At 43.3% G+C, this 11,922-nt stretch overlaps 1 protein-coding gene across 1 annotated transcript; it reads right to left on the bottom strand.

The window, feature by feature from the left end:
- Positions 1-1,944: 1,944 nt before the first annotated feature.
- LOC125539405 (serine carboxypeptidase-like 18) lies at positions 1,945-11,238 on the bottom strand. The gene is made up of 13 exons (XM_048702847.1): positions 11,003-11,238; positions 10,722-10,867; positions 10,563-10,639; positions 10,346-10,468; positions 10,131-10,233; positions 8,476-8,513; positions 5,081-5,182; positions 4,871-4,954; positions 4,588-4,770; positions 4,304-4,497; positions 4,101-4,214; positions 2,355-2,400; positions 1,945-2,264 (listed from the first exon to the last, which is right to left on the bottom strand). The coding sequence occupies exons 1-13, from the start codon at positions 11,221-11,223 to the stop codon at positions 2,181-2,183; spliced, it is 1,515 nt and encodes a 504-aa protein (XP_048558804.1). The 5' UTR covers positions 11,224-11,238; the 3' UTR covers positions 1,945-2,180.
- Positions 11,239-11,922: the final 684 nt, after the last annotated feature.

The raw sequence follows: 11,922 nt of genomic DNA, 5'->3' as shown, positions 1-11,922 counted from the left end.
GGCGTGGCAAAGTTGGCCTTCTCGCCGCCGGCGATCTGCTCGGTCTGCTGCTCCATCGAGGCTGGCTTGGATGGAAGAGGGGGGTGGATGTGGAAGAGGAGACGAGCAAAGTTGCGGCGGCGAGGATGAGGAGATGGCTGCGGTGGATTTGGAATGCAGGAGAGGGAGGAGATGGCTGTGGTGGATCTGGAATGCAGGAGAGGGAGGAGATGGTTGCGGTTGTGTAATGGCGATGGAAGAGGAGAGGACCCTGGCGGCGGTTCTGGATTGGATGAGACGGGCGGCACGTGGAAAATTTTCCTATGACTAAAATGCCCCTAGATTAAAATGTGTCCACACATTGTCATTAGTACCGGCCCCACAAGTTGTAATACTTTCGAATACTTTCATCTGAGTACTACCCAGTACTATGTATATGTGTGCCGTTAGATTGAGACAAATGAACGGCTCCAAAAAAGCCCAACCATTGTAAAACTTGTATATATATATTCCTCAACATGTTGTGGATTCCAATAACATCTTTGGTGTCAACCTTTTTTGTTGTTGAAAAAAGTGTGTACTGATGGTCCTTTTTAAAATAATAATGGACAATTTTAATCCACATATGTCTATGCTTCATGATGTTCTTGGGTTCCTATTCAGGTACAATGAGAACGGTCACCCACGTATATTTTAGGGCATCTGCTATATGGAAATTGAGGTGCACATCTTTCAGATGGATCTGAAGTATCACTATACTTTCACATCTTTCATCTATGGATACTGATGTCTTGGTTGCTCTTTTACTGTTAGATAGAGTAACCAGGGACATTAAAAAATGTACTGGAAATAAAGCCTGCATTACTAAGAGTACAGGGAAACAAAAGAAGTAGCACGATAAAAAAGATGGAAATACATGGTGGAATCCTTCTACCACAGACATATGACTTTGGCAAACTTTCAAGTTTCATATTCTTAACCATGACTCCACGACATTATCTTCAATTTTAAGTAGTTTTTTATTAAGAAAAGTATACTTTTCGTGCCTTAATTTTTTACGGAGTCTAGATTTGGTCCCTCAACTATCAAACCAAACAACTTGCACCTTCAACTTTTAAAACCAGACAAGTTTCATCCTCCTCCCGTTTTTTACTGGTTTTGATGCTGGCTCATCCCGGTTTTGACCTATTCATGCTGACGTGGCAAAGAAACCCCAAATTGACTTCCCGATTCCTCGCTCTCTACACGGCGTCTGCGGGCAGGGAGCAAGCTGCTGGTGGTGGTGATCTCAGACAGCATGAGCGTGGCGCCAGGAGAGGGGATCGCCGCGGCTCGACCTGCTCGTCGCCTGGATGGAGCACGTCGCCGTCATGGCCGGACTGGGGCACCTCGTGGCTGTGGTGGTACTCGCCGTCGTCGCCGGCCTTCACGCGGGGACGCGGTCCAACGCTTGGATCCAGCAGCGTGGTGAAGAGGCGGTGGTGCTGACCTGCCCACACCGCTCGTCCGCAAGCTCACGCTCGGCACGCACCACGCCGTCGAGCGCAACCCGGATCCATCCCTCGCATCGTATTTCCTGTTGCTCAGCGCCTGGGACCCCACGCGCCGGCGGCGCCGCATCACTTCCCGGCGTGCCTTCATGCGAAAACTCAGGCACGAGGAGAAGACGTGGTGGTACGTGGTACTTAGTAGTTAGCTGGGCCACCAATGGTGGCAGCACTGGCTCGTCAACGGTTGTGCCCTGGTGCAGCGATTGTCAATTGTTTGACGAAATGTCTAGACCGGAGATGGATGAAGAGAAATAGAAATATTGCTACCTAGACATGACCCGGTCAAAACAATGCTGAGTTGGCATGGATACCACTTCAGTTGAGTCAGGGGACCAAATGTGTCCGGTTTCAAGAATTGAGGATGCAAGTTGTCCGGTTTTGTAGTTGAGGGATCAAATCTAAACTTCGTCAAAAGTTGAGGGACAAAAAATATACTTTTCTCTTTTTTATTTGATACCATACAATTTATGGTAATTCATGTTGTTTCTCAACAGTTCTTTGGCTACTTCGCTATCAAAGGATCTCTTCTCTCCATTCTCCACTCTGTATCTTTATCCAAATTTGTACTGTAGATTTACACAGGTTCTCGCCGCGCCTTCCGCCTGCTAGTATGTATGCTAGACCTACTAGATGATGTCACATACAGGAGGACTAGAGTGGCTGGTGCAGTACCCAACGGCTGAACATGGCGTAGCACCGCTCGGGCTCATACTGAGGCGCCGTGTGCCCAGCTCCCTGCAAACGCCAATCCGCAACCGCAGCTTAAAATCGGGCAACCCATCAATGGCCACGCGCGCCACATACGCACACAGAAAATGTTCCTACCTTTACGGTCGCGAAGGTCATGTTGTTAGAGTAAGTTATGGTGAATCTGCATGCAAAACCAACCCAGGTAAGAGAAAGCAGAGGAATCACTGTCAGCTAGTGAAAGAAAAAGAGTAAATTCTGGTTTTTACCCTCTATTCTGATATTTTTAACACTAATTACCCTATTTAGCAAGATTTTGTCCGTTTTATCCCATTTAGCAAAAGTTCTGCCAGAATTTACCCTGTTTAGTGAGATTTTGTGTTCTGACCGACAAGTTTCAATTGTCTGGTCCAGCTGGCATGCCACATCAATGGTTTTTTATTGCCTATTTTTCTCCCTGCCGAACCAGTCCTCGTAGCTTCTACCGACCAAGACAGCCTGATGGTGATCACTCGCATCGCGTCCAACGCACAACGTGCGAGTCGGCCGAGCGGCGAGCGCCATGCTCGCCTCTACTCGGTTCTCGCTTGTGTTGCTCGCCCCCAATCGTTGCTCAGGATTGTCAAGCAGTGGCGACGATGACGGCGACGGTGGCGGGTGCTGAGGTCCTGGCCATGCGCTTTCATACCTCCTCGGGCCGGGCTGTATGGCCACAACATCATGGCAAGAAATGACCTCGTGGAATCCGATGGTCCCGTCAAGTTCGCTAACGTTGGCGTAGTCCTCTGAATTTGATATACTTAAAAAACTAATCATGTATGTGATCGCATCAGGTTGTGCTTAGTTCTTCTTCCTACTTTGGCGACATAGCAGGGACCCTATTAGTCTGTGCTCAGTTGATGGCGGTTCTATAGCGACGTCTGGTCCAACAAATCAGCGAGGTTGGTGAACAAACAAGCCCTCTCAGTCATACCCCATTCCACATGATTTTGACCATCTCTATTACAGCAATTTGTGTATTCTAAAATTTTCCTGACTCATGCATTTGCTGGTTAGGCGTTTAATTCGAACAAAATTAAGATGCTTATTAGAAGATCATATCTATATATATCACCCTTCTGTAATTGAGGTACATTGATTTAAAGTGTTTTTCAACATTTTGAATATTGGAATTCTTTTACTTCTTCAGTTTGATAAACCTTTATCAGAATATATTTTAGAGTAACCTAGATCTCCTTCAGTGGTTGTAAGGCGCATAGATGGAGGATGATTTTTGTGGTTTGTGACAGCTCCTGGAAGTGATGGAGGACAAGATGATGTTAGCATCCTAGATGGAGAGCTTTGCAAGGTGTAGGAGCTAAGAAAGGTGAAGACTGACAAGGTGTATGTGCCACTGCTACTGTTTGGTGTATTCTGAAGCTTCTGCAGTTGTGAACTAGTGAAGCTATCTATACATGTGATGTTATTCAACTGTACTATAAGGTCCTGGTGCTATCTATAAATGGGAAGCATCATTCAACCTGTTTTCAACATGTGAACCCGAAGCAATCTGTAGTCTATATTAATAAATTTTGATAGTAGTGTATTTCCATGATCTGTTGCAAATAATAGGAGAATGATCTGATTTATAAATAATAGGAGAATACCATCAACTCCAAAAATATCAAACATGGTAACACAATTGGACCAGCGTGTCAGAATGCTTATAAAATATTAAACTGGGTAAACTGTGGCAACACTTTTGCTAAATTGGGTAAAACGGATGAAATCTCGCTAAACGGGATAATTATTGTCAAAAATGTAAAAATAAAGGGTAAAAACCGGAATTTACTCAAAGAAAAACGACAGAGCATGCAACGCAACGAGAAGGAAACGAGGACGAACCCGGCAGACTGGCCGTCGAGATGCCACGCCCTCCAGTCGTCGACGACGGGAAAGCCGAGCGACCTCACCCACGCCTGCGTCCCCAGGTGCGGCACAATCGCATCGTGGTCGCCGCTGTAGAGTGTAGACACCAATCAAAAACTCAGTCAGGTTCCGGCTTTCAGCTGATCAAATATCCCTGTTTCAGTATAGCAACTTACTACCTGTACACCAGCGCACGGTAGCCATTGACGGTGACATTCCGGTGGTACTTGATGCTGCTCCCGATGTCCACGGCGTACGGCAGGTCGCCGTCGTGGCACCTCACCCACTCGTCCACGGTGCCGTCCTTGATCCCCAGGGCGTCTCGGGTGAGCGCGTGGTTTGCCCAGAAATACGACAGGTAAGACGTGTAGCTCTGAATCCGTGGCGTGCATACAACTAGGTTAACGGAGGAACGGGAGCCCATGCAATGCTAGAGCTCTGTATGCATGATATGCCGACTTACATAACAGCCAATTGGTACACGAGGTGGCGGATGCTTCACTCGCCTCCCCGTCACGATCACTGTTTCCTCGCTTAGGATCTTCCGAATAGCACTAGCTGACTTGTCCGTCTGGGTGCCTGGTCCAGGGGATACAAGATAGCAATCGTCTAACAAAATTTGTGCCGTCATAACTTCGGAGCGTAGCTGCAATTTGAATTGGGAAACACCACATAATCTTCAGTCAAGTAATAACTGGGACTTGGTGCGCAGCTTGAATGTATTTTGTAGGATATCATGTTCTTACATTGTTGAAAGTGCCCAGAGCTTGGGCACACGGTGTATTTGTAGGTTTCCTGTAGTCTTCTCCTTGGCAATGCTCCAATATTATCTTCCAGGATGAAGAAGAACAGACAGACAGACAGACAGACAGAGAGTAGCATGCATATCACTCGGAGTGCAGAACTTTGTGTGTGCATGCAGACATATGGACACGGATCTAGATGGGTTTAATTACCTCGTATAATTGATCTGGTATTATACCAACTCCATGAGCATATGACACTTTCGAGCTTTCATCAATGATTTCACCCGTCATCGGGTTGCCTACCAAATAGCCCTGGAAGAGTGAAGAAACTTGCATAAATATGACATGCATATGCAACAAACTCTTTTTTTGTATATTAGTTTTATCGTAAGTCAAATTTATAAAATTTAATCAAATTATTTAAAAAATATCAACATAAATGACACCAAATAAATATAATATAAAAGATATTTCATGATGAATTTCATGATACTAATTTGATATTGTTAATAGTAATATATATATATATATATTTAAATTGGTTAAACTTTTAAAAGGTTGACTTTAGATAAAACTAATAGGCCAAGGAAAAAATGAAGGGAGTATTAAAGTATAGACAAATGTGTTGTGTGCAACAAAAGACTATTAACTTTAGCTACAATTGTAGTTGGTCTACAACACCGCTGTGTTCATTTAGAGCATAATCACAGAAGGACCCGATATATTCATGTACTCCCTTTGTTTCTTTCTACTTTGTATATAAGTTTTGTCTTAAGTCAAACTTCATCAAGTTTGACCAAGATTGTCGAAAAAAATATCAACATTCACAATATGAAATCAATATCATTAGATGCATCACAGAAAAAACTTTATATTGTATATCAATACCAAATCAATATCATCTGGTCAAAATTTACGAGTTTGACTTAAGACAAATTTTATTTGTGAAGTAAAAAAGGAAACGGAGGAAGGTAACAATGGAGTTCTTTTATGTGCACACTTATAACATGAAGTACTATCATTAAATTTGGAAATATAACATTTAGCGTCCACAACACTCGCTCCCTTTTGGTTTTGTAGGCATATCTCAAAAGACTAGAATTTTCAATTTGTAATAACCTTTACTTTTAGAATAAGCAAAACATTAATTGTAGTCATATTAATTTCGATTCTTATTTTGGTTTTAAGTATGGAATCAGCCAATGCTTGAAGTAGGGCCGACAATGCATGCTGGACTAATACGTGTTCAAACATTTATTATGTTCTCCTTGATTAGGCCTCTACCAATGCACAATTACTTAGATGAGGTGCTAAGTGCATGAAAAAGCTTAGCAACTAAACTCTTCATGCATAGGTGTTGACATCATTTCTTTGTGGGGTCATCAAAGTGTTCTCTTTCCTACGTTAGCTTTTCACCTATGTGGCACCTAAGGGCATGGCCAACGCTCCAAGTTGGACGGCTGCTCCATAGAAAAAGCTGATGATGTGGAAGAGAGAGGGGGAAAAGCTAGTGCTTGAAGAGAAGAACGGGATCTTGCAGAGGAGGCCGGTGCTTCATCCAAAAAAGTGAAATAAAGCGAAAGAGAAGAGCTGGCTGTGAGAGATGTGATGCATGTGTAAAAGAAAAAGTAAGAGAGATACTAAGGAAAATGATGGAGATGTGGTCCGGCCAAGCTATGGCTGCTTTGGGGATAGAAAAATTATACGGTGGTTGCAACCTACATGGCAGATGGGGCAGCTACATGGTGCTGCCTCCATTGTACATGCCCTAATAAACTGCAAAAAGAGGGAATACCGGTGGAGCCACGTGAAAGATATGGTCATCGCACAGAATGAGAAGGAAGACATGTCGGCTCCATTTGAGACTTAAAGATTATTGATCATAGGTTCTTTCATTAAATGAAATCTATATACTACCTCCATCCGGGTTTATTAGGCACCCTTGTGTATTTTGGATTTAACTTTGACTTCCTATTTGACTAAAAAAACACAAAGTGTATGTTATAAAAAGTATGATGTTAGATTTCTATTTGAAAGAGATTTTTAACGGTATAATTTGTGTGAAATATAATTTACATTTTATTAGTTAAAATCCATGGTCAAATCATGACCTAAAAAGGGGCCTAATAAACCCGGACAGAGGGAGTATCATTTATAGATAAAGCCCTACTATAAGTCATTAATTGCTATTTTCTGCGCATGCGAGCTTCCACATTATCCAAATTGTTGTAGCCACTGGATTTGTTGGCCTGATCAACTAACATCCGTCTAAACACGAGAGTCTCTCTACCATGCAACATGCATCATGGAATTTAAATGCCAGAACATATAATTTATGATATGTTCAACTTTTTTATTTTATTACTGTTTAGTTTAAATCTTAAGGGTGAGTTTATATTGTGTGCAATATTTAGAAATCAAATATCTAATCCCGTGGCAATGCGCGGGGTATCATCTAGTATATACATAAGAGAGTGATTCCCACTACTTCTAATCATCTTAATATGCATGCTTCCACATCATCAAAATTGTTGTAGCTACTAGATTTACTAACTTGATCCACTAGCATCCGTTCGATCTACGCATGAGAATCCTCTACCATGCAACATGCATTAGTGTGTTTTAAGTGGGTACTAAATCATATTTCATTTAATTGTGACATGCAAAACTTTTCATCTTAAGACTTTTTTTTTGCTTACTCAAGAATCTCCCACACTTTAAATTGTAAGGACTGAATTTGTATGCTATACTATATTTAGAAACTATATATCTAATTTCACAGCAATGCGCAGGGTATCGTCTAGTTGATAAAACAATCATGTTTGATCTGTCTCACTGTTCGTCTGCTCCTGGAAAAACTCATCGGCCCCGCCCTCTTTGGATCACTTTCTTCCACCTAAATAGATTGTTCACACACTTAACTCTTTTTATTTTTGCATCACCCTACTCATATAGGGGTTTTGGATAATAGTTTGATGACATGGTAGACAATTTTTTCTGTATGACATCCATAGAAGTCGCCCAGACGTGGTAACAAATTCACTTGCATCTGTTTGAAGTTTAAGCACGGTATCAGGGTTTCACCGTCTTCTCAACCTCAATCGCTCTTTCACCACTACCATATAGGCGTACATCACGCTGCTAATCCCCTCTCCTGGTTTTGGTCACCATCTTCTCCAACCCCAACACGTTGATGTTTCCAACGGTGGTGGTTCGTCTTGATGTTTGTTGTTGTTTGTCGTTGGTGATCACTTCGCCATGACATTTGAGGGTCATGCCTTTGTTTTTCATTTTGTTAACAATTCAGTTCTTTTCGTCCTCATGTCTCATCCAGCACTTTACATTATGTTCTTGTGTACATTGAGCTTAATATTGTAATATTTATTATTATTGGAAAAAAATTACAAGCCCCTGCCACTTGGGGTCTCCGACTCATGACGTGGTAGTCCTAACCTCTGGCTTGTGAGATTATATTTTCCGCCCACACAAACAAACATGATAGTGGTACATTGGAACCCTTATAACCAAAAGTGTTCTATTATACCCAAACTCCTAGCGGTAGGTATATACTCCATGGATTTTTGGGGGAAAATTATTGTGGTTACCTTGAGATTAAGGATGGGGCTCCTTCCAGCTTCGATACCTATAGAGTATAAAGCATGGATATAGAGTCAAACTAGGTAAATCGAATCGATTATACATTTAAGAATCTAAAATAGTAAGCCATATTTTTATGGGTTGCAAGTTGCAATTGCGCAATTAACTGCCATCTCTTTGGCAAGATTCACTTTTCCTTGGATATTATGTCACACAAAGAGATTCGTCTGAACGTGTTGGGCCGCTCGGGATGCTACGTCAGAAAGCAAAAATGTCTACCGCGTGAACCAGGAACGTGACATGGAGATAGATCACGATTTTATCACTAGATGCATAGTCCCACGAATGAACAATAGGCAAACCAGCGCATTGATAGAAACTAATAATCCCGCGTCATGACCTAACCGAGTTAGATGAGCCTTTTTTCGAATAGGTAATCAAAGAAATTGTGTTGTAGCATCCTCTGGTTAAAGCCCTGGGCTGAGAGGGTTTCACTGGAACATTCTTCAAATCATGTTGGGACATCATCAAACTTGATGTGGTGGAGGCTATCCTCCACATGGTCAATCTTCACGGGAACTATAAGAGCCTGCTTGTCAACTCGACAAATATCTTACTAGTCTCAAAAAAGTCTGATGTCATGGGGGTGCATGACTACAGGCCAATCAGTCTCATCCATAGCTTGTTAAAAATAATCTCGAATTTGATGGACAATCATTTGGCTCCCTGCTCCCTATCATGATATTCAAGGCCCATAGCACTTTTTTTTTCAAAAGAGATGTGTCCACGAGAACTTCCTTCATGTCCAGACTTTCATTCGTGAGATGCATGCCTCAAATACTACAGGCCTTTTATTGAGCTAGACATATCCAAGGCTTCTGATTATGTCAACTGGGCCTACTTACTAGAGGTTCTCACTCGCATTGCGTTCGGGCCACATTGGAGGCATTAGGTTTGCATGTCCTTGGCATTCTCTACTTCACATGTCCTACTGAACAATAGCCCTGGTTTACCCTTTGAAAATAGTAACAACCTTCACGAGGGGAGACCCACATCATCGTCGACATGGAATAAATTCTCCCCGCATCACCCCTTTTCTGATGGTGCTACATACCATCAGGATGTGTGTGGAGAATGGTGTGGTCCTCGCGGAGTCGGCGCTCGACGGATAGTGGCGTTTCGTCATTGACATGGTCTTTAAGGCTCCATACTGTCTGGACTTCGTCTGGTGAGACGGAATCAATAGAGCTCAAACGTAGATTCCTACCATCTCCTCGAGGATGCGACCCTATGGTTTCTTGGCATGCATGCACGCCGGCGAGTTTTAGTGTCACGTACTTCAGATTTCTTCAAGGGTTCCACGATGTCGATTGTGGCTCTGAGGCGCTAGTCTGTAGGATAGGTGTATAAAGACTTCTCGGTTGTAATCGATAAGGTCAAGCGGGCTCCAGTAGAAGAGCGGTAAGAACAACACGTCACCACCTCGTTCTGGCGATGGTAATGGTCCTTCGTTGGTCCAGGGATCTCCATGTATTTTCTTTTTATGTTTGGGGCTGCTTTGTGCTTGAAATTTTGTTATAATAGTTCCGGATCATATTCAGGAAAAAAATATACAGCGTGAATATATAGACAGCGTGAATATATAGACAGCGTCCATACATACCTTCCGAGATCTTTTGAGCGATAAATGGTACAAGATGTCCAGCAAGGGAGTCTCCTCCGAGGTAGAGAGGATTTGTGAGGAACTTGGGATGGCCAGTGAACCACTAAACGGTGTCACGTGGATTGAACTAATTAGTACTCAATCTCTCAAAGAAAAAAGAACTAACCAGTACTCAGTCGATGTAGACTAATTAGTGGTCGAGGTCGCTACGATACCTTGAGAAGGAGTTCATGGAGCTGCAACGAGGTGGATACTTCCCCGACATCGTAGCCTTCGGGTCGTCTTGAAAAGGAAAATCCAGCCCCAACCGGTGTATCAACGAAAAGGATATTTGCCACCTGCAGATGGACACCGTCAACTAAGAAATGAACCTGCATATGTATGTTCGATGGCCACTACCTAGCAAGCTGTGATGTGCAGAACAAGACCGACCTTGGTCCATGAGTACGGATTGATTCTCAGACGCGGTACAGTGCCATTGTAAGGCTCCGGGACGAACTGGAATGGACCTGCAGTTGTCGTGCACATGTATGGAATAATATGATATAGTGGCGGAGAGCAATATGCTTGAGAATGAGAGAAAAGATGTACCAATCTCTAAGGTGAGGCCGCTGAGCACCGAGCAGCGGTCGCCGCCGGTGAGCCAGAGGAGGAAAGGGGCGTCCTCCGCGCCGGCCTCGGACTCGACGAAGTAGTAGAACAGCTCGGCGCCGTTCTCCTCGTCCACCTCCACGTACCTTGTGATTGAGGAGCATTTGCAGGTTATATAACTTACCCGATGGAGTCGATCAAGGAGATCGTACCTCCTACCCTAGCGCCTTGGCCTTGGTGCGTGGAAAAATAAGCTGAAGAAGAAAGCGAGGCATGGGTACCCGGTCTCGAGGTGGAAGGGGAGGCGACCCGGCAACCCGGGGAGGCTGGTCACCACCTTGGAGCTGGAGGCTGCGCCGGCGACGGCGAACTGTCCCGTGGTAACCACGGTCCAGAGGAAGAAGCAGAGCAGCAGCAGCCCGTCCATTCTACTTCCTTTTGCGATATTTTGGTTGTTATCTGTAAGAGGCTGGTATAGGTTGATGACAGGCCGCCCGTCCATGGCATCGAGACCCGTCACCTGTGGTGGTGGATAAGCGACAAGGCATGGCCCATATACACCACCTGCCGTGGCGGTCCATCAATAATGCGATCCGTATTGATGAACTTATGAACATGATTCAGGTATTCCCTGCTGGTTTTGCAACAGATATCACCATCATGGCAATGCTGGCACATATGGATTCAGAGAAATGCAAAGATTTTTGAAGCAAAAGCTCCTTCCGTTCAGTCTTGGAAAACAGCTCTTGCCAGGGATTTACAATTGGTCATTCTCAGAGTGAGAGTTAAGCACAGAGAAGCTTTTAGTCAGTGGACTGAAGCACATTTGAGTTCATCCTTTTGTCATGGATTTTCCTAGAACTGGGATTGGTTAGTCTGTTAGTTTCTCTCTTTTGTATTTTGTAACCTTGTATATATTGTTTTTAATGAAATTACCATAGAACTATTGTTCTACGGTTTCTGGTTAAAAGAAATAATGCGATCCTTACGGTCTGGTTCATATTTTTTTCCCTTAAAAAAAGACCCTTCCCTGGGACATTTGCGAACTTTCATGACAATTTCTTTAGGAACATAAATTGCCACGAAAAACATTCAAAAATGCCGTTCTTTCAAGGAACATTCGCTGGATATCATTACTCCAAAAAAGGTCTAATTTATATATTTTGATTTCATATAAACAAAGGAGCGTGCTACGCGTCAA

The sequence above is a fragment of the Triticum urartu genome, chromosome 2, assembly GCF_003073215.2.
Source record: "Triticum urartu cultivar G1812 chromosome 2, Tu2.1, whole genome shotgun sequence".
Classification (NCBI taxonomy): domain Eukaryota; kingdom Viridiplantae; phylum Streptophyta; class Magnoliopsida; order Poales; family Poaceae; genus Triticum; species Triticum urartu.
This window is presented reverse-complemented; position numbering and strand designations above follow the sequence as displayed.

Coding starts and splice junctions, on each gene's coding strand:
- LOC125539405 (XM_048702847.1), bottom strand. CDS start 11,223: ATGGACGGGCGGCCTGTCATCAACCTATACCAGCCTCTTACAGATAAC. Junction 2,401..4,100: donor CTCGACGGCCAGTCTGCCGG/GTTCGTCCTCGT, acceptor TTTTGCATGCAG/ATTCACCATAACTTACTCTA. Junction 2,265..2,354: donor TGACCTTCGCGACCGTAAAG/GTAGGAACATTT, acceptor TGGCGTTTGCAG/GGAGCTGGGCACACGGCGCC.